At 39.7% G+C, this 21,016-nt stretch overlaps 2 protein-coding genes across 3 annotated transcripts in view; both read right to left on the reverse strand.

Annotated features, from left to right (window-relative positions):
- Window positions 1-6,706, reverse strand: part of mgll (monoglyceride lipase) — a 43,202-nt gene extending 36,496 nt beyond the window's left edge. The window contains exons 1-2 of one of the 2 annotated variants that reach the window (XM_085344292.1): window positions 6,479-6,706; window positions 4,388-4,523 (exon numbers count right to left, since the gene is read on the reverse strand). In XM_085344292.1, the coding sequence (XP_085200418.1) occupies window positions 4,388-4,515 (128 nt within the window). In that variant the 5' untranslated portion in view covers window positions 4,516-4,523; window positions 6,479-6,706. Of the gene's footprint in view, window positions 1-4,387; window positions 4,685-6,478 lie in introns of those variants that run through there. The other variant, XM_085344291.1, reaches the window with a different exon arrangement.
- Window positions 6,707-9,425: 2,719 nt separating this feature from the next.
- Window positions 9,426-21,016, reverse strand: part of slc26a6.2 (solute carrier family 26 member 6, tandem duplicate 2) — a 35,476-nt gene continuing 23,885 nt past the window's right edge. The window contains exons 12-19 of the mRNA XM_085345458.1: window positions 19,133-19,239; window positions 18,659-18,728; window positions 17,307-17,399; window positions 14,787-14,909; window positions 14,490-14,636; window positions 14,204-14,258; window positions 11,585-11,721; window positions 9,426-9,488 (exon numbers count right to left, since the gene is read on the reverse strand). Of these exons, the coding sequence (XP_085201584.1) occupies window positions 9,465-9,488; window positions 11,585-11,721; window positions 14,204-14,258; window positions 14,490-14,636; window positions 14,787-14,909; window positions 17,307-17,399; window positions 18,659-18,728; window positions 19,133-19,239 (756 nt within the window). The 3' untranslated portion in view covers window positions 9,426-9,464. The remainder of the gene's footprint in view (window positions 9,489-11,584; window positions 11,722-14,203; window positions 14,259-14,489; window positions 14,637-14,786; window positions 14,910-17,306; window positions 17,400-18,658; window positions 18,729-19,132; window positions 19,240-21,016) is intronic.

A 21,016-nucleotide genomic window follows, 5' to 3' on the forward strand; every position in this document is an offset into this window, starting at 1 on the left:
ATAAAAGATAAAGCCAGTTAACAGCTTGTGAACATAAAAATCTATTCTGTACATCTGCATTCTTCATGCATCATTAAATGAAATGGCAACAACAGAGTGAAGGTAACAGAGCCTTATTTAACTTAAGAATGAAAATGTCTTATTTAGTACAAGTTAAACGTGAAATAAGATATAAAAACAGAGGAGCACTGATATGGTTTATAACAGTAGTCAGTGTTAGTGTTTATGAAACTAGTTTCACTCTGGAAAATGTTGAACAACAGCAAAGCCACCCTAGAAGTTACCTAAATTTCGTATATGTCCATCAGTCAGAGCGTGTGGCTATTGCTCCAAGCAGGATTATCTTGTTAATTAAACAGCAATAATCAATGATTTGTGGAAGCTTGATTCTGTACAAGCTCTACAAAGGTGCGTGGTGCTGGCTGCCTGGTAAACACCTGCATGGACATGCTTTGAGGAGCTGAAGTTTCCAGTGCATACATTTGCTTTCCAACCGTGTGCTCAGTTTCTGCTTCGTCACTAATCAAACATGACATGCAATAAACTACATGGCCCACACAGATATGAGTCATTAATTGCTGGCCTGCCACCATGGTTACAACACCTCTCTTCATAACTTTGGTGATGTTAACAGCCGTGGTGAAAGTAGCTGTGAGGTCACTTTGCCTTCATGAAATTCTCATTTTTATCATTGTCTGATTCACTGGCAAAAACAATGATAAATAAAATAATAAGCTGTAGTCCTAGATGATCACATAATGTCATTATCATTGCTACACTCTATTCATAACCACACAAACCCTTCGCTGTTTTTAATAAACTGTCAAAAGGAAAACACCCTGTCTGGAGATTCCTTTGATCCTCAGAGTTTATCTCTACACGAGGTGCTACTGAGGCCGACGTGAAACTATTCTTATCACAAAAGTGAAAAAGATAAATACTCCTGCTGCTGCTTTCAGGAACAATCTATTAACCTATAACATATTCAGCTTCCCCTAGGTACTGTATATACCAGTTCAGATATAGTTCTACTTAGATTACAACTGTAAGCCCTTTCTAATAACACATGAACACATAATATTGTTAAAAAGTTTCTGGCTAAGCTGCACTTACAAAGACTTAGACTTCACAAATTGGACACACTGTGTCACTTTGTGTTAAATTACTAATCTGATTACTGCAGTGAGTGGGTAGCTGTGAGCCTGTGGATCCATCATCCAGACTACAGAAAAGTCATTGTGAAACATGTAAAAACAGGAGAGAATTTCTTAAGCGTAGGCCGTACGACAGACAAAAGACTGAGTGCCGCTTTGTCCTCGGCAGTTGTACCTTCACTGTCCAACTTTGATTTTACAACGTGAGATTTAGATCACACTAAGTTTTGGGAGACGCTGCTTTTAACTCTGAACTAACAGGGATAACGTTTGGATATCCTGAAGAACATATGGATATCTTGGTGGTCTATTCAGTTCACCAAATCACAAAAATAATCCCTGCAAGCTGCTTTATAGTTTCAAGGTAAAGACCCTAAAGTAATACAGAGAACAGTTAGACGACCACCTGTGATCATTTAAAACTAATAAACCTACCTCGTCTAACGTACGGGAGCTGCTGTCTCAAATAAAGAATTTTATAAGTCTGGGTTTCACTGAAGAGTTTAAGCATCCTGTAAACATTTTAATGCAGCTTCTGGGGTTTTATTCACTTTACATTGCTAATAAACTGCTGATTAGGAGGCTGTAAAACGTTGCCCACAAAACACCAAGAAAAATAACTGAATTCAGCTATATAACTACGCATTATTGTATCAGTCTTTAAGTAAGAGTTGGGCAATACACATTACATCATTAAACTGACTCTTGCATGTCTCCCTGTTACCATCCCTGCATGCAGTTTTAGCGTGCTCATTGGCTGGCCCTCCAGTGAGAAAGCTCTTATATAAGCCAGGCAAAGCTCTGCTCTAAAAGTGTTACAACACAGAGGACTCTGCAGCTATTTTAATTCTGCAATGATTCAGCTTTTAACTTCTCTTACATATGATTAGGAGGAGAAATCATCAGCTGAGATGATGAACCACTGGAATTAATTTTGTTATTTATGTATTTTTGACACTGGGGACATTGGGGACCACAAACAACAATCATACTGCGTATTTCCAAAAGCTCTATTGACAAGGTGGCTCTGGTGGCTTGTCCACCAGTCAGAGAGTTGGCTGTTTTATAGCTCTACTTGTTAAATGTGATCTTGCGAGACACTAAACTCAAATAAACTCACCTAGCATGTGCAGCAGTATGAGCCAAGACCAGATACCACATTTACAAGCCTTACAATATTGTTGGGTGATTTTGGTGTTTTCATGTGACTACAGTGAGGCTTTAGCTTTAGCCGTACAAGCAGTAATTTTTGTCCCACTTGCACATTTATGTTTTAGTAAAAGCTAGGATATAGAGCTATCTAGGCTTTGCTACTCACATACACAGCTATAAACACACAAAATATGTATGCGTGCAGAGTAAACATGCATACATGGTAAATGGCCTGTATTTATATAGCGCTTTACTAGTCCCTAAGGACCCCAAAGCGCTTTACATATCCAGTCATCCACCCATTCACGCACACATTCATACACTGGTGATGGCAAGCTACATTGTAGCCACAGCCACCCTGGGGCGCACTGACAGAGGCGAGGCTGCCGGACACTGGCGCCACCGGGCCCTCTGACCACCACCAGTAGGCAACGGGTGAAGTGTCTTGCCCAAGGACACAACGACCGAGACTGTCCAAGCCGGGGCTCGAACCGGCAACCTTCCGATTACAAGGCGACCTCCCAACTCTTGAGCCACGACCGCCCATGCTGTGGTAAACTATAAGACGAAGATTATGGAGCAAATACACAATTTTACAGCAAGGGTGTAGACACAGTATGAGTTAATGAGTCGTTGCTCCCCTGAGACGTGTGGGTGAGCAGTAATAACTTGATTCCAGATGTTTGGTGGTACTTCCACATCTGTGTTTTTGTGCTCTCGTCCAGCATGTGACAGTGTGATTTGTAAACGAATGTGACCTCTGCGTTCTGTTTCATGCCACAGCCACATGTGCAGAGGCTGCAGACTTCAAAATGTTCGAAGTGTGTGAGTGATAGCGAAAGGGCCTGCAACAGCAGACTGCGGAAAGTTTCACTATCGAACCAGTCAGTGTGTTTTTTTAACAAACTCGACCCATTAATCAACCAGCTCTGTTGTCTGATGTCTCTTTGGCTAAGAGGCAGGAGTGCCATTTACACTCTTTCACACACCAGAATGCCGGATGAGTCAGGATTTGAGGCCTTTCGCACATGAACTATGATGCCGTTCACTGTTGCTGGGAAGGCGAAAGGAAACAACCTTAAAAACTCAAGCGTCTGCGATTACGGGGTGGACAAATGCCGATGCTGTAAAACCAGTAATTCCGCTGGTTTTGAAAAGGAGCTGTCTGGAGCGACACTCTCAGCTCATTCATCGGTTCTCTCATGTGTCTCTACGAGCAGCTGCAGCTCAGATGGAAGACATGCTTGGCTCCATATGAGGTTTCTTAAACAGAGATGATGTATGCAGTCTCTGTATGGTTTTACATTTGTGTCAAGGGCTTCTTCTTACAAAAACACTTTTGATGTTGTCAAATGAAGCTTCTATGAGGAGAGATAACCGTGTGATATTTTAGCTTTGTTTAAAAAAGATCAGCTTTGCAGGCTTATATATAAATTCAAATCAACTGATCTTGGATCTGCTTTTTTGTGTGTGTTAATGAAGGTCACCATGGCCCAGTGTTTGTCACTGGTGCATCTGGTCACCCCTTTATGAGGAGATTAACACAATTAAAATGTCTCTGAGCATGGGTCAGACAATACTGCACACAGCCTGTTTTTAATCTTGGGTGCTTTTCAGACGATGTTAGGCCTCATATCACATCTGCAAGTACATATTCTGGTTTCTTGTACTAGCGTAGAAGATGGCGAGTTGTGATTGGAGAGCTCTTGAACTTGTTTAACCAGTCGCAGAGTTCCTTCTGGGAGGCGGTTTGAAAGTGAAACTTGAGTGAACTTCTCATTTATACAAGTAAATGAACTCAAACTGTTTGCACTGGTGCCGGTTTTACACTGAACGGAACAAACTCTGTAACTGTAGCTGAATAGTGGACTGCGCGCATGTCTGAAAATTAAGCGTCAAAAAGTCATCATGTGACTCACAGGAGAGCAATCATGTGAACACAATTACTGCACGTTTTAGATATTTTTATTTTCATTTTAAATGACAGCCGCACACTCCTCTGCAGACCAACAGATTATGGGCTAACAAAGGGACACACAGAGAGGGAACGCAGCCACACATTTAGTTGCCGTTTCACTGACCTTGGCTGACCGGTGGGTTCCCAGTAGCGGCAGAACAGGTGCAATCCGTCTGCGTTGACGATGTGCGGCAGGTCAGAGTAGGGGACTCCCTGCGGACTTCGCCGCGGAGCAGCTCCCGGCTCGGGCATGGAGGAGTCTGTAACAGAGACACGGAGCAGCGATGACAACACGTCGCTGCCGTAGAGGTAGCAGCTGAAGCCGGCGACGAGCAGGCAGGACGCGGCGGTCACGGCGTTCATTGTTGTTTTTGTTGTTGTTGTATTATTAGGGTGCCGTTCTGGATTCTAAGCAGAGCGCGCGCACACACGCACACACATAAACACACACAAGCAGAGGCTCGAGCGTCCGGCGTTACGTCACGAGACCATATGGGCTCTCTCTCGCTCTCCCTCTCCACGTGCTCTCTCTTTCTTTAACCCTTCTCTCTCTAATTGAGTTTAGACACCTACACTGCGCCTGCGATGTCACCGAACTGCGTTACTACACTGTCGTGCACGAAAACGAGATGACAAAAAGCGCGGGAAAGCTCTGATGAAATATAAATGAATGTTTACTTGTTTAGTTTCCACAGGCTATAAATTATCAGGCAAAGTTGGAGAGGCAAGGCTGGGGTGGTTTTGGCACGTCCGGAGGAGGGATGGTGGATATGCTGGACAACAAGTGTCGAAGATGGAGGTGCCATGTAAGGAAGAAGAAGAGAGGAAGACCACCGAGGAGACTGGTGGATGTAGTGAAGGAGGGAGAGGGTTAGTGTGACAGAGGAGGATGCTGGTGATGGGATGAGATACAGGCAGGTGATTCGCTGTGGCGACCCCTAAAGGGAGCAGCCGGAAGAAGAAGATTTTCCGTAGTTCTAAACTGTATAAACTGGATTAGTTATGCTGTAAATGCCGCAGGAAAAAAAAAAATTCAAAAAAGAGGGATATGCCTTTCCAGTTATTCTACCTTTTCTACTGCTCTACAAATCTTATTGTATCCTACTTCTTTCTTCTACACAACACCCCTTCCTCCTTCTCTCTTTTCCTTCATGTCTTGCATCATTGAGGCTTTTTTTTCTAGGTCTATCTGAATACACTGTGTCAGTCTGCATAGTATTGGTGGTTTACAACGAAGAGGGCGGCGTGTGTAACACTTGGCAAATCACCTGATATAAAAATAGCTCTGGTGTGAAGCAGTTTTCTGAGATATCGCGTCGTCCCTTTCAGTTTTGGTAAACTGTAACCCAACCTTTTATTTATTTATAGATTTAATTAAATGAAAGAAATACTTAGCTACAATGTGAGTAAACTCTATATCTACTTCCGCTCAACATTTCCATTGTTAATTTAGGTTCAATACCAGTAGCCAGTGATGTCCGGACATCCATATTCGGGTGTAAGAGAATGGATTGTGATTGATAGTTTTCCCTAAGCAATGCGCTCCGTGTCTGTTTTCGTACCCGTTTCTATGCGGGGAAACGTGGCTCGTGCCCTCTTTTGACAGGATCATAAGAGGGCAAATAAGTCAGTGAGTAACAGTATTCATGTGTCGCACACAGGCGGAAATAAGCTTCCGTTCGTGCGGACTTATCATTACTGGAACACATTGGCGACATGTGTGTACAACCCCCCCCCCCCCCCCCCTTTTTTTTTTCATTTTGTGCTGCAATCAAACATCCCCGTCTCCGTGCGCCAATAAATACGTAAAATAACTGAGATGCGCGACGACGGGACATCAATTGCGTGCCACCAGTAAGGAGAGCAAATGATTGGTTCCTGCACGCATCTCTGATACCTACTAGCTTTTAATTCATCGATTCCTCTGCTATGCGCAGCGTATCGATACCAGTGCCCGGCAGTGGATCTGTGCGCTGCAACAGTACCACTCACATTTATGATGAAATGATGAATGAAAGCCTGAAATGTTATTGGATGCGCATGAACCCACCACAAAACAAGTTTCACTGGTTAAAGCAATAACATTGTGTCGATGCTGGAGAAAAACAGTAGAAGGGTCCCGTATTGCCCCGCACTGTAATTCCCCATATGCAGAAGTATTAAAAGAATATTCTAAGAATATGAAGCGTTCAGTGTTCAGCGTTCAGGAGCTGACCTGTTCAGGAGCGTCTGCAGAGAAGTTTCAGCCTTAATCTCTCTCTTGCTCTCCTTGCCTCTCGCTTCGACGTTCTCCTCTCGCCGCCCGTCAAGAGAAGAATGCAATCGGCGGCGTTTGAGGGAGAACCTAAAGTATTCACACACGCCCTCTCTCTCTCTCTCATACATACGCACAGAGAGCCGATACTCACACACACTTTTTCCCCAGACGCGGGGATGCGCCCTTTCTATTTAGCCTCATTTAGCACACACTTAAAAAAAACAACTCAGCCCACATGGCTCACATTGGAACATACCAGACCCATTAATATTTACTTATTAATAGTACCATGGGCATCCCCCATGCATTCTTTGCAATGGAGCGCCTGCTCCATTTGACACCACAAAACAAGTTGGTTGTGATTGTCCGCCAAAACCGCCCCATGTTACAGCTCTAGGGTTAGGTTAAAATACTTCTCGGTATGGAATGTTTCTTCTTGGCATGGTATATATAGTCTCTGCATTACTTTGTGAGCTAAAATAAATTTGTAGAATGTAGATGAACATGTTCTCAAACAAAGCCATTGCAAGGCCGTGCTCTTTTACGAGAAGCAGAGTATACTTGCTTCCGCCTACCTTGCTTGAGAAAAGTACAGATACGTACAGAAAATGATGAAAATCATACAATACAGGAAGAAGACATATTGTGCTTACATCTGAAAATGACAGTACTAGCCATGGGTAACTCACAGACCTGCAATGGTGGAAAAATAACAACTGCACGATTTCTGTCACATACCCGATTCTTTAGTATAGTCAACTGTACTGACTAGTACTATAATAGTACTACAATCACTATGTCATATATACAGCCCTGTTTCATATGTTTCATGCAAAATTTTCATATATTTCACATTAAGACCTGAATTACAAACAATACAGTTCTTCCAACCACACGCTCTACAGTTTACATTTTTGTGGAGGTGATGTGAACAATGTACACAATCTTAAATACACACACATATATATAAAAAAAATATACATAAGCTGAAGTAGATGGGCAAAGATTAAAAAAAATAATCTCGGTCCAGTCTCTCTTTAGGATAAACACTGGCATTCCATTAATGAAGCACATGCTTAAGGGCAACTTTATTTAGGTATGCCATAATTCTTCATGGCAAATATTCAGCAAGTTACTGGAAATGTCGCTAAAAGATTTTATCCACACTGATCACATCACCTAATGAAATGTCCCCTGAGTTTATATTTGGGCTACCCTTTTAATTTGCAGTAGTGAATGTGTCACAAATTCCTTTTACTCATTAAAGGTAAGGAAGAATATGAAAGAAACAAAACAGAATATTACCAGAAAGTTCTGCTTGGACACTTTAAGTAGGTGTTTGCATATTCTGTTGACAAAGAGTAATATTAACAATCACTTGTGTTTCTAACCACCTCTCTGTGGGGCTGACATTTATAGTGACCACTGTAACACTGCACACAATCATGGCAGCTCTTATTTATTTAAAATACGGATTAGTGCAGATTTAATGTTGGAAAAAGATCCTGGTTTCAGAACTTATCACCACCCACATGGTAATAGTAGTTGGTTTAGGCCAAGATTCATCCTCACCCAGCATATATACATCTGACGATATCAAACCTGACTTCTAGTGGTTTAACTTCTTACCTTGTTACAGTTATGTAGAAATGTCATGGTGCAAATCTTTAACCCGAGAGGACTTCAAATCATTGCTGTTTTTTACATGGCTGCTAACCAAAACATGCTCTAAGTGTTAGAGCAGAACCATGCTGTTACTTATTTAATATGTACAGGCTGTATGTTTTTTGAACTCTGAAAGTAAACACACAGAAAATAGGAGGTTTGTTTTTATGCCAAAGAACAAAAAGGGCATTTTAATGGAAACCTTTATGGGAAAATGGACTGTTTTGTTACAGCTAAATATGATTCACTGTTTTCCTATTGCAATAAACAATGACTCATTATACCCGGTTTTGCTTAACAGCAGAGGCACATCTTTTTTGGGTGAAACACTGGATATAAATGTTTTTATTCTTCACTCACTTCGTGCAGACATGTATGCACACCCGTGACCAACAGCAGACATAGGCAGATCTAAGAGTGAAGACAGCTGGAATCTATTCAGTCACATGCCTTTCTTTTGACCATGCCTAACGTTAAAGAGTCAAAATATGATGAATGGTGTCTGTTTATATTTAAGCAGCCATCAGGCAGCCAGTCCCAGTTCAGAGAGAACAGAATATCCTACATCCACAACTGCGTCATCTGCCCAGACTGTTTCAAAAGCGTCGAGAGATTTCCTGTTGTTGTGACACAGAATGAAACGTCTTCCTTGGAGAAAAAAAATGTAATTAATACTGCCTCTGTTCAGAAGGGAAACAAACAAAAGCGACAGACAAAAAGTATCTTAAAATAATATTTATTTTTCCATGTAAGAGCAAGAACACTGCCTTCATAAATAATCTATCATGGCAAGCATTTATGTAATGATTAACAGTAAAAAACTAAACAAAACACTAACACAACACAAACAAAACTAAAAAACACACGCAAGGTTCGTCTAAAAATTACACTGGAGAAAAACAATCTATACATATTATTTGATTGACTGATTGATTGATTAGAGTCTATACGTCTATACACAGAGCACCATATAATATGCAGACCATTACCTATATGGATGCACACATACTGGAAGGATAGTATACTTTTACAGATAATGTGAAATTAAATTAATCTAATGCACTTAAAGGTTTAAAAAAATTGCATATAATATTGATCAGAAAAGTGAAGCTTATTACAGTGACTTCTATTACATACAAACTCTTATAGCCATATAATCGTACACATATAACAGATAGCTGTGCATATGCATACACATGATGTGTACTGTGTTTGTTGTCCTCCAACAGACAGAGTGTCTGTCACTTCTTTATAATATCATATTGTTTCCTCCGTGGACTCAAAAATGTGTTGCAGCAGTCTCCTGTGAAATAAAACAGGAGTGATCAAATATAGAAGAAGCTCCACAATATTGTTATATTAATTTTTTCAGTTAAAGTTTACCTTAGAGAGAGTAACATGATAGATTTCAAATTAAGTGAACTGGAGATTCACCATGTTATCCCTTTTTGAATTCAGGTGTTTTTAGTCCCATTGCCAAACCCTAGCCATGCAGTCTGTCACAAACATTTGTGAAAGACTGGGTTCTCCTAAAGCTCCTACTGAAATTGCACATAGTGCTGTAACAGTTTGCCACTGTTGCAAGACATGGGTCTAGATATTCAATGACCGGCTGTAAGTGGTGTTGTTGTCGAAAAGGGGAAGCATTTAGCTGTCACAACAACCCAGCCACAAAGTGGCAGACAATGTAAACTTATACGACAGGGTAGCAGAGTGCTGAATCACATAGTGAGTAAAAGTCTCCAACACTCTTCTGACTCAATAACTGCAGATCTCGAAGCCTCCTCTGGCATTAACAGCAGCACCAAGTCGTGCACAGGGAGCCTCTTTACACAGGTTTTCATGGCAAAGCAGTTTGTTATGTGCATTTGTCCGTGTAGTGTGGGAGATGCTTCCTATATTATCACCTTCCAAAAACCTCTCATCTGCACGTAAACCCACAGTATGGATCCATACTGGTATCAGTATATAGTATAGGCTGTTTATGTGGATTCAAAGGGAATTCTGCATGCACATGACTATGTGTGATTTTGTTTTGTGTTTGCTTTTTGTGTGTGTGAGACCAACGGTCGACTTTTACATCACAAAAAGCAAACACAAAACAGCATGTTTGTGTGTACTTGATCAGCTATCCCAGTTAGGATCACAATAAGGAACAACATTAGGGAAAGCTGCTGATGTTAGCATTCATCAGCCCATCAATATAATTCACAATGCTAGGTTAAGCTAATAGCAGTGGAAAATTAGACAGCTATATGTGAGCGTTTTTGTGTGAGCTTCCCACTTCTTCTGTGAAAGGGCTTTGCTTCTGTTAATTGTATTTTACACCCTGAATAGTCTTTGTTCCTTTGTCTTTCTACAGGAACAGAAACATTAAGACACGTAAACAATTAAATACCGAGGCAGACCAGGCAGAAACAAAAGCATACACGCCGAACAATTTGCGGACATGCATGGAAGCACAGGTGAATAAATGAGATTAGCTCACAGACGTACACACACGTATGCACACGCGTGCGTGCACACACACTGGCCTAGTGTAGGCAGAATATAATTTGCCTTCAGACAGAGACTGATGGTGTGTGGTGGGTGTGTGAAGCATTTCTGATACTTAAATGTATACATGAGGTGAAAAATTCTGGTGTTTTAAATTGAACTTTGAGTTAAACCACATAAAAATACATGTAGATACTCAAAAAATTTCAAAATAAAGAAAATGTTTGCCTTGTTTTTCCAACACCCATCTGCCTCAGGTTGTGCAGTCAATTTGAGGTGCAGGTCACACTACTTGGACATATTAAGGATCAATGAACCAATCCCGAAAAAACATTTTAATTATTGTCTATAAAGATTAGCTTAATGAATAATTTCCACACCACTGACTGCAAGTGAACTCAATCACTCCCCTAATATAATTAGCAATGAAGTAAGGTAATCAGGAATGTGGCTTCACATTTTCCACATGGTGATTACAGCAAGATGGAAACAAAGTCTTTAAAGTTAAACATTACAAGAAAACAAAGCATGCAAACATAGATATAACCGCTCCCACTGTTCAAAGCACGCTATAATAAGCACCTTCCGGCTCCTTCAACTTCTTATTTAATGGACAGATTTGAGAGTATGCCCATATAACTCATAGGAAGAAACATAGTAACACCAGCTTCCTGCAAATTTAGCCACCCACAGACATCAAATTAGAGGTTGGGTGTTTGAGAAAGCAACAATGCTGTGCAGCTTAATGACTTGCAACAAATAAATATCAAAGAAAGTTTCCTGCTTTGGAGGTTTAAGTGCAAAGGATTGATTCTTTGCATTCTTCATCACTTTATATAACATCAAAGTGCATTTTGACATCCTCCATCATGTGCCATGATGTGCATGCTTGAGTGCTCATACCTTATATTCCATGCTTTGGCTCTGTGATATGGCAGACTGACAGTACAGAACGGCGTCGTGGACGGTGGTGAAGAGACAAGACTTTGTTACTTTGTCATTAAAGAAACCTGCGGTCTGCAGGTTATCCACCACACCGCCTAGACAGACACAGAGAGAGGCAGAGATGAAGACACAAAAAGAGACGTGCGAAGAAAGCTGGAGGAAGATGAAATGGGTAATTGAGCATGTCGGTGTAGGAAGAAAAGCAATAGAATAGAAACAAGAGATGGAGGCACAGAGTGGAGCATGGAGAGCAGAAAAAGAAACAAGGCCTTAAATGTGAAAAGGAGAGAACAGAGAAACAGGAAGGGCTGCTCTTGTATAAAATTCCTACCTGTGTAAATATTAACTAACAATAAACTTGTTATGAGCTCCACAATTTTCTTTGGCTTTCATTGTGCTCTTTCCTAGAGTTCACTTCCCCCCTCCTTCCGCGCCTTCCTGCTTGTGTCTTCCTTTCTTTATTTATGCGTGTTCATGTATACTTTGTCCGTCTTTCAGTGACTGAGACTGTATTCCTCATGGGACTTGCTGTATTTAAAATGTAATATACTCTACTATTTTTAATTCTTGCATTTGTTCATTGTTTTCATAGGAAACATTCGAATCATAGACAGGATCAAACATGGTGGTAGCTTCCAGGTCAGAAAAACGAAGTCACTGTGGAAGCGCCTAAAAGCTGCATTCTGTCTGAAGCCCACCAGATGGCGATAGCTGTTGTCGTAAAAAGACTGGTCGTATAGAGGTCAATGGAAAAATGGCTTTCTGATGGAACCTTTGGGAACAATTTCCTGTCGAGTTTGTGGGCTTAGTCGCACTTTTTGGATCACAGCGAATCAAAAATAAAATCGTGGTTACATTAAATCTTGGTCATAGGCTAGCATGTTTCAGGACAGACGAATGTCTGTGGTAAGAAACCTCATGGGCTTACGACCTGTCAGTCAGGAGTCATTAGTCAATAAGCATGCAGTTTCACAGTCAGACTTGTCTTTCCTCATCACATCAGTAATTTTGCAATTATGAGGCCTTTAATTTGAAAGAAACAGGAAAATATACCCCACAAAATGAAATAAATCTTCTTCTTTTTTCTTTTCTTTTTTAGTTCTGCTAGATGTGATCTATTATCCTCTTTGTCTAGGATTTCTATATCTGAAGTAAAATTCTCTGTGTTCACCTTTTATCACAAAGGCTCAGACATATATGGACTGGTTCTTATACAGCGTCATTCTGCAGAACTTTAGCGCTCAAAGCACTTTATACTCATTCACCCAGTTACACTAGGGTTTTTTTTTATGCTTAAGTGTTTTCCATCTAACTTTCACACACATTCATACTCCAATAGATGCATTGAAGAGCAACTTGGGATTATCTTGCCCGAGGATATTTGGGATGAAGAGTGGAGCAGCCAGGGATTGAATCACCAACGCTCTGCTTAATAAATTACAGCCACCCTATTTCTCATTATGTTCATGATCATCCCAAATTCTGGAAATACAGAAATGGACATTACAAATGCAAGCTTTTAAATACATTTTAAATGTAATTTTATCAGGTAATATAGCCCATTATCTTAATTTGGAGAGTTTATATAAATTCACCATTGGGTGGTAAACCTACATTTACATGATCTATGCCACTTAATCAGGTTAGTTAATTGTTTTTATGAATGGCTGGATTGTTATTGCTGTGAATTATGAAATGAAATCATTTCTTCCCTTTCATAGAGGATGGAGCAATGTGTCATCTGCTAGAGGAAGTAATAAACGAAGCGCCTTTCCTTGGTATTTCCAAGAACTCAAACAGCTCTTATTAAGGCTGTCATACAAACACTTCCATGTCATTTCTTTCTCAGTTAAACTGAAACGTTCTAGAAAAAGCGAGGAAAAACAGAATTTGTTTTGGTCCTTAGAGCCATCCAGCCATTTGCCCTTTGCTTCCTGTCCTGTGTAATTCTTTTCCTTGCTTTTCCTTAGTTGTTTTCTAAAGTTCAAAGTTCACTTTAACACTTTCTGTTTTTGTCTTGTGTCCTTTTTGGTTTTGTCTAACTGCTAAGTCCCGAGCCTGTACTAAGTGCAGGCGCTGATCCTGTGAAATAAGATCCCCCACCTCCACACAGCCGGGTTCCAGAGAAATGTGTTTTGTCCACATACTTCAAGTAAGGCCTAAATTAGGAGGCTATTATGTCAAAAAATAAAAGCTGAGAGTAAAGGCTTTAAAACACATTAGTTAGACCAGATGTCATTTTAAAAATATGTGTTAGCTTGCCATGAATAGGGCTAATTACATACATCTACTGTCATTGAACGCTTCAGATTGCATGTGGCCGAGTAGATCAGGACTGCATGTGTAAAAGTAAAAAGACATAAGAAGAGTAAGAGTAAAAAGTAATATTATTTGGGAGTATTTCTGTTCCACCTTAATGGTTTTCAGAAGGTGTTTTTAGATCACTACAAGGCAAAAAGACAAATGGGTTCTTAGAAAACTGCACAAAGAAAATTATATCTACCAAATCCTTATAAAGTCATAATAAAGTGTATTGCATTTATTTCCAGTGAGAGTGTTGAAAGTAACTGGACTTACTTTGGCAACCAGCAAGAAACACCTCCACTCCAATTTCTCCGTAGTCTCTCCGAATCTGAAACACACAAAAAAGCACAGAGTGAGGGACAAACTGCGAATGATCTCATTATTCTCATGATTCGATTCATAGAAATTTACCACCTGAGAGCTAAATTATAACAAAAGGGACAGAGGGATTGATTTTTGCAGTTTGCAGTTGTCTTCAGTTTTTTTAAGCATTTGAAAAAGATGTTACATTTTGCTCTTTTTGTATATATGCATGTAAATGTGACTGATCTGTCCTTACACTTCGTAGTGTCTTGACCCCCACGGTGTCCAGGAAGTTGACAGGGCCAAGGTCGAGAACAATGGCTCTTGGGAGTGAGGGGTCCCGCTCAGCATCTACTTCAATGACAGACACATGGTTCTGCTCCTCCATGTTTAGCTCCCTGTTCTGGGTAGATATTAATCAGTGACATTTAAGACGACCACAATCGAAGCTATAGGGTCTGGAATGCTGAAACAGGTATTTGTGGAAGAAAGCTCTTGCATTCGAATGTGAAATAAAGTCCTCTAAATCTGTCATCTCTTAGTTTGTCCTTACCACGTCCACCCCATTCTTCTTGAGCTCTTTTTTGACTCTCTTGGCTTCTTTTTTCTCGTGTCTCTGCTTTTTGGCTTCCAGTTTTTTCTTTGCTGACAGGAGCTTTGTAATGTCAAAGCCAGACTACAAAACAAAACAAAGAACAGTCAGATCAGTTACTTAATACCACTGCTAGTTACCCTGTCTGATAAAAAAAAAACTAAAACCTTTTGTTAAGCTGTAAACTTAAAGTGTTTGGTTGGTGTTTTAATAATGGGAAACTAACATTTCCCAGAAAAGACAGGACTAGGAGAACATGCTACACAAAAATCTTTTACTTCATATGACTTTGGAATCATCCAGTCATTTGTCTCCAGTTATCAGAGACGGGGTACACCCTAGAAAGTGAGTCAGCGTGTCACAGGGCTAACACAAGAAGAGACAAATTACCATTCACCTTTAGGTGATGCATTATGTTGGGTGCTTAAACTTTTGTGCAGGGATTCTCAGCCAGTTTGGCCAGTTCAGTCAGTCCAGTTTCTGTTTAGCACCAACATAATCTAACCACAACAAACAACCAAGCAAGGTGTGGTGGACAGCAGCTTGAATGAAAGGAGTCACTGTTACAATACAATGACTGATTATTAGGAATGGTAATGGATTTCTTTCTTTTACTTGACTTACTTGTTGTAAGTCAAGTTCTTTGACTAAAAGAAGCGCGCTCATCCACACAAGTGTGCACACAGGTGTTCACTGTTCACACACACAAACAACACCTTTCTTGGCTGCTACCACAAAGCACATGGTGCGCCGTCGGTCCTGCGTGCTGCACAACTACTTTCAATATTTAGTATTTACTGTTATTTACACTTAGCTAGATTAATGCGATGGTGTTGTGTTTATTATGTTGCTCTCTTTATTTTTGCTTGTTTTGTCTGTTTTTCTCTCAACAGGTGGTCTGGGAGTTTTTTTTTTCTTTTTGAGTGCCCTTTCTCAGTGTCCCTCTTCCCCTCTGTTTTTCTTTTCCTTCATCTTTCTTTCTCCCTTTTCTATCCCCCAGCCATGTCTGTCCCATATGTAACAACTGAAAATAAAATAAAACAAAATAAATAACAACAACAAATGGACCAATATGGCAAGGCCGTGATGATCCACCTAATAAAGTAAATCTGTTGGGTATCTTTGTTGGCCTTCAGACAACAATTCTGACGCCTGAGGAGCCAAACGGGACAGGCAAAAAAAAAAAAAAGAACTTGTTGTGGAGAAAAAGACAAAATTGGGCATGCCTGATCCAACTTTATTTTTCATTTAAATTATGATCCTTTATATTTCTAGCAAATTGTAATTCGAATGCATGGCAAAGAATGTAACTTAGTGTGTACCTTAGTGTCATGCACTGCATTTTTATGAGGCTTGGTCTTTGCTATATATGACTTATTTTTACAGTCAATTGTAACATTCATGTTACAAGCCTGGCCCTAATTATAGTTCTAACATCAAGAGTAAAAGTGAGTAAAAAGTATATAAGGACATACTTTGGCTATTTCTTTCCCGTTGTTGGCAGTGTAGTGTCCAGTGGTTAGGACTGTTAGCCTACAGCAACAAGGTCCTGGGCTTGATTGCTGGGGCTTTTCTGTGTGGAACTTTGTGCTGAATGACATCACTAGTTGGAGCAGTAACAATCCTGTAACAGCATGGCTCATGAGCTTCGTTAGTGCCGGTGAGGACACGCAGGGAGTAATCGTACATTTCTCGAGAACGCGTCAGAACTGGTGTCACAAAAGCACCTGAGTCTGTCTCACCTTGCAAACAAACCTGCAGCCTCTGCCAGACTGCTCAGCAAGAGCTTATTTGTGCATGAAAGCAACCCTTTGACTTTGACATGCTGACATTTTAATGAATGAAACATTTCCATTATCTCCTTCTCTTATTCAGTGTCTGTGCCTTCCCTCTCCGCATCTTTTGTCATCCTATTTCCAACTTCCCTCTGTCTGTCTTCCCACTGACCCCAAAGCGGCGTGACAGAAGAGGAGGGGCAGGAAGAAAGCGTAGGAGCGAGTGGGATGGGGTGTTTTAAACAAAAGCTGAGCAGGGAAAAAAATGAGAGAAGAGAATGACATTGCGAACAATGTCTGTCACAGTTGTGATGTGTGAATTGGTGACAAGTCTGGTTGGCTATTAGTGTGTCAGAAATCATGTTTTTAAAAGAGGAGTTAATTGCACGGAAACGGCGACATGATGTGTTTGGCTGCTTCTTTTTCTCCGTGTGTGTGTAGCTGTGGTGTGCTGTTTCTGTGTATTTATGTAAATCTGAGCTTTTAGTATGTCATGCTGTGCTTTGTAAACTGATACTGTGTTTTGTTTTTGGCTTTATGGTCTTGGTGGGGGTGAATGCACCCACATAAGTTAATATGTGCACTTTGTGAGAATTTAAGAGTAATGATGTTTTTAAAAGACATTTTCTTGTCACTTTGTAAAAAAAACTTTTTTTAGGATTAAGATTTGGTTTGAAGCTTTGATTTAGGATATCTGTGTTCTCACCTTTGAGTTCAAGGTTTCCTGGTACATCTCAGCATTGGCAAAGTAGAGGGTGGCAGAGGAACGGAAGATCAAAATCCCTGGCACTTGCCTCACCTAAAATCGAATGGATTAAACAGGCTAATCAATCAAAACATTCCATTATGGCTTTAGTATGAAGTAAAAGTTACACCTGACCAATCAGATATATGGATTTTTGTTCATAATTTCATAGCAATTTATCTAATATCAATCTATCCATCCATCCATCCATCCATCCATGCCAGTGAATTCTCTCCAGTGTGTTCTGGGTCCTGAAGCTTGCCTAAAACACCTCACTTTACCATATGTCCTGAAGGCATCCTGGTCAGATGCCTAAACCATCTCAACTGGCTCATTTTAGTTAATAAATTCCCCTAAATGTCGCAAAACCTCATTTCCATGTCTAAGAAAGCTAATTTCCATGGCTTGGATCAGTGATCTCATTCTTTTGGTCACTACCCAGAGGTTGTCGCCATAGGTGAAGGTGTGAATGTAGCTTGTTTTAAATAGTCCGCTTAACCAAAACAGACTGGTACAACATCCAACACCGTTGGATGTTCTACCCTCTATCGTGAATGGAGTCCAGCTCCACCAGGAAATTGTCTGATTTGTTCGTGGTAATTCAGGCCAACCTCTCACTATTATTGTATGAGTACCAAATGTCCTGCATCCAAGGTTCGACTAATGGATGAAATCTTGTCTCCAGTACCCCGGCGTAGAGCTTCCTAGGAAGGCTGTTTGTGATGCCCCTATAACTGCAGCATACCTCATTGTAAACTGGGCCTCCACCCCTGATCACCATCCACTGGGCATAAGCTACCAATGGTAATGGTAATTAATTAACTAAAAAACAGGAAGCATCTTAAATTTACATCCCAGCCAATGAGGAATTTGTAGTTTTTGTTAAACTGTCTTTGTGGAACTACAAAAACTAAAATGTTGTGAGAAAAAAGTTCATTGTTTCATCATTATTTCATCTGTTACATATCCATGCTTTCCTCATCAATGACCAAACCAAGTAAAATTCTGACAGAATAAAAACAACACTTATTAAGTAATTCACTTTTGAAAAATTATATTTAAAACTTGATAATACAACACTATTTAAAGTACAGAGATGTAATGTGATTAGAAAACGTATTTCATGGCCGACTGCTGGGACTTGCTAAACTGAAATTTTGAAATAATAATAAAAGAAGACATTTTATATAGTATCAGTATGATATAAGAGTAACTACACTAAAAACATGCTGTTCATTTCTGTACCAGTGCTCATTTTCCATTCCATTTTCAGTTGATTTAAAAAGCAAAAAAAAAAAAAAGCAGTTCTGTACCTGATGGTATTCGTCCAGTGGCTTGTAAATGTCAGTTTCAGGGACCTGCCCTAGTATGGAATATTTAGGTCTGAAATAGTCACACACAGAAAACCTTAATTAATCATTTCTAATGCTTTAATCCATTAATAGGCCATTAATCAGTTTGAATTGTAGTGAGTTTCAATGTTCAACTGGACACTTCCCTATATATATATATATATATATATATATATATATACATGCAGGCCATGTTTACAGAGGGAAGTGTATATAAGATAGTGCTGTGTATGGCTGTTTGGCAAGCGGAGGACCAAACCAGTAACAAAAAAAGCAGCTATTGTTTTCTTTTGGTGCACATGTCTTGTTTGCGTACTTGTAGTGAAGTTGTGCTGACATGCTGACATGAACACATGGGTCAGGACAGACCACATGGTTGTGAAAAAACATAATTAATTGTGAATATATATATAACCCAACGCAAAGTGTGCCTACAGCTGTGTCCTGAAGATGACAGTAAGCAAGGAGAAACCAATGGATGCAGCCAGTCCTATGTCAGGGTTTAACAGCAAGGTGAGGATGAAGGTGGCCACCCAGACCAGCTGCAAAGAGAAACAGAGAGCATAAGGAATAGCTTACGCCTGTGTTCTGCTGTAATAAAAAAAAAAAGTGCCTCATTTGTCGCATACTGTACATTGTTTCCCTGCCTCTATTATATTTGAAAGACGTTAGTCTCGGTCTCTTTAACGCCCCCTACCTGTGAAGCCCAGAATAGATTTGATAGCATGAAAAAAAGAGGGCAACATTGCCAGAAACACTTTATAATATGGCCCCAGACCAAAGACGTCATTCGCTTAAAGTTAAATGAAATTTCAATGTTTCAATTTTATTTGAAATTAAATGACCGATTATTAAAAAATTATATTTATTGTATTTTTTAAAATTATATTTAAATAATAAATGTAATTAAATAAATAAAAATGATTACTTCTAGTACTTTGTATAAGTATTTGAAATTATTTATACTACAATTAATCATGGTACTGCATAATTAATTTTAGGTACTGTTTAATTTCTTGATAATTTTACTGAAAAACAACAATACTTCCCCATTTTACACTGTACGTGCACATTACTTTGGAGGACCCGGATCATATTATGAAGAGGCTAAACCTCTAAATCTTGAGTATTTCACAGTAAAGGAGACACTTCTTTCCTTTACAGTCCTTTTAAAAGTTATGTTTGAACAGGGATTGTAGGAAAAAAGTTAAGACTTGTCTCTATCATTATGAGGTGACATAGGTCTGAAAATTTTGACAGTTATTATTTTTTCTAGTAAATTGGTAAGGGAGAACAGTCACTGTGACATTTATATTGGCAAAGTAAAGGGCCAGTGGAATAAAAGAAACTCTATCACACACATCACCATCACAGCATTGGTTGGATGTGAGATGGGGAAATATAATTAGTATTTCTGCAAATTTACAATGAAATTGCACAATTTTAAAAATTACTTACACTGTACTTTAATTTACTTATAGTATAATTATTTTTCTATATCCTGTAATAACCTGACTTGGTACCATCTCATTCTAGCGTGCCTACCTTTAAGTATTAGTAGATTATACTTATATAGTATTGCATAGTATTAAAACACATACATACAATATACAGTATTTGTAAATATAATTACATTGTAATTTGAAATAAAAAGTCATTGAAGTTTTTTCTGCATTTTCCTCCCTGTGGTGAAATGTCGCTATCTTTCTTGTTCAAGTCCACTTTTCTATCATTGGCCATTCTACCTGTGTCAATGCCACTGGGCTCTGCGCTGTTGGTTTTTATTTCACACAAGCCTGTCTGCCTGCATACTTGCAAAGACCTACAGTGGGGCAAAAAAGTATTTAGTCAGCCACCGATTGTGCAAGTTCCCCCACCTAAAATGATGACAGAGGTCAGTAATTTGCACCAGAGGTACACTTCAACTGTGAGAGACAGAATGTGGAAAAAAAAAATCCATGAATCCACATGGTAGGATTTGTAAAGAATTTATTCGTAAATCAGGGTGGAAAATAAGTATTTGGTCAATAACAAAAATACAACTCAATACTTTGTAACATAACCTTTGTTGGCAATAACAGAGGTCAAACGTCTACTATAGGTCTTTACCAGGTTTGCACACACAGTAGCTGGTATTTTGGCCCATTCCTCCATGCAGATCTTCTCGAGAGCAGTGATGTTTTGGGGCTGTCGCCGAGCAACACGGACTTTCAACTCCCGCCACAGATTTTCTATGGGGTTGAGGTCTGGAGACTGGCTAGGCCACTCCAGGACTTTCAAATGCTTCTTACGGAGCCACTCCTTTGTTGCCCGGGCGGT

The sequence above is a fragment of the Diplotaxodon limnothrissa genome, linkage group LG20 (assembly GCF_057381915.1).
Source record: "Diplotaxodon limnothrissa isolate DT_005_m linkage group LG20, D_limnothrissa_male_GT1.1, whole genome shotgun sequence".
NCBI classification, from domain to species: Eukaryota; Metazoa; Chordata; class Actinopteri; order Cichliformes; family Cichlidae; genus Diplotaxodon; species Diplotaxodon limnothrissa.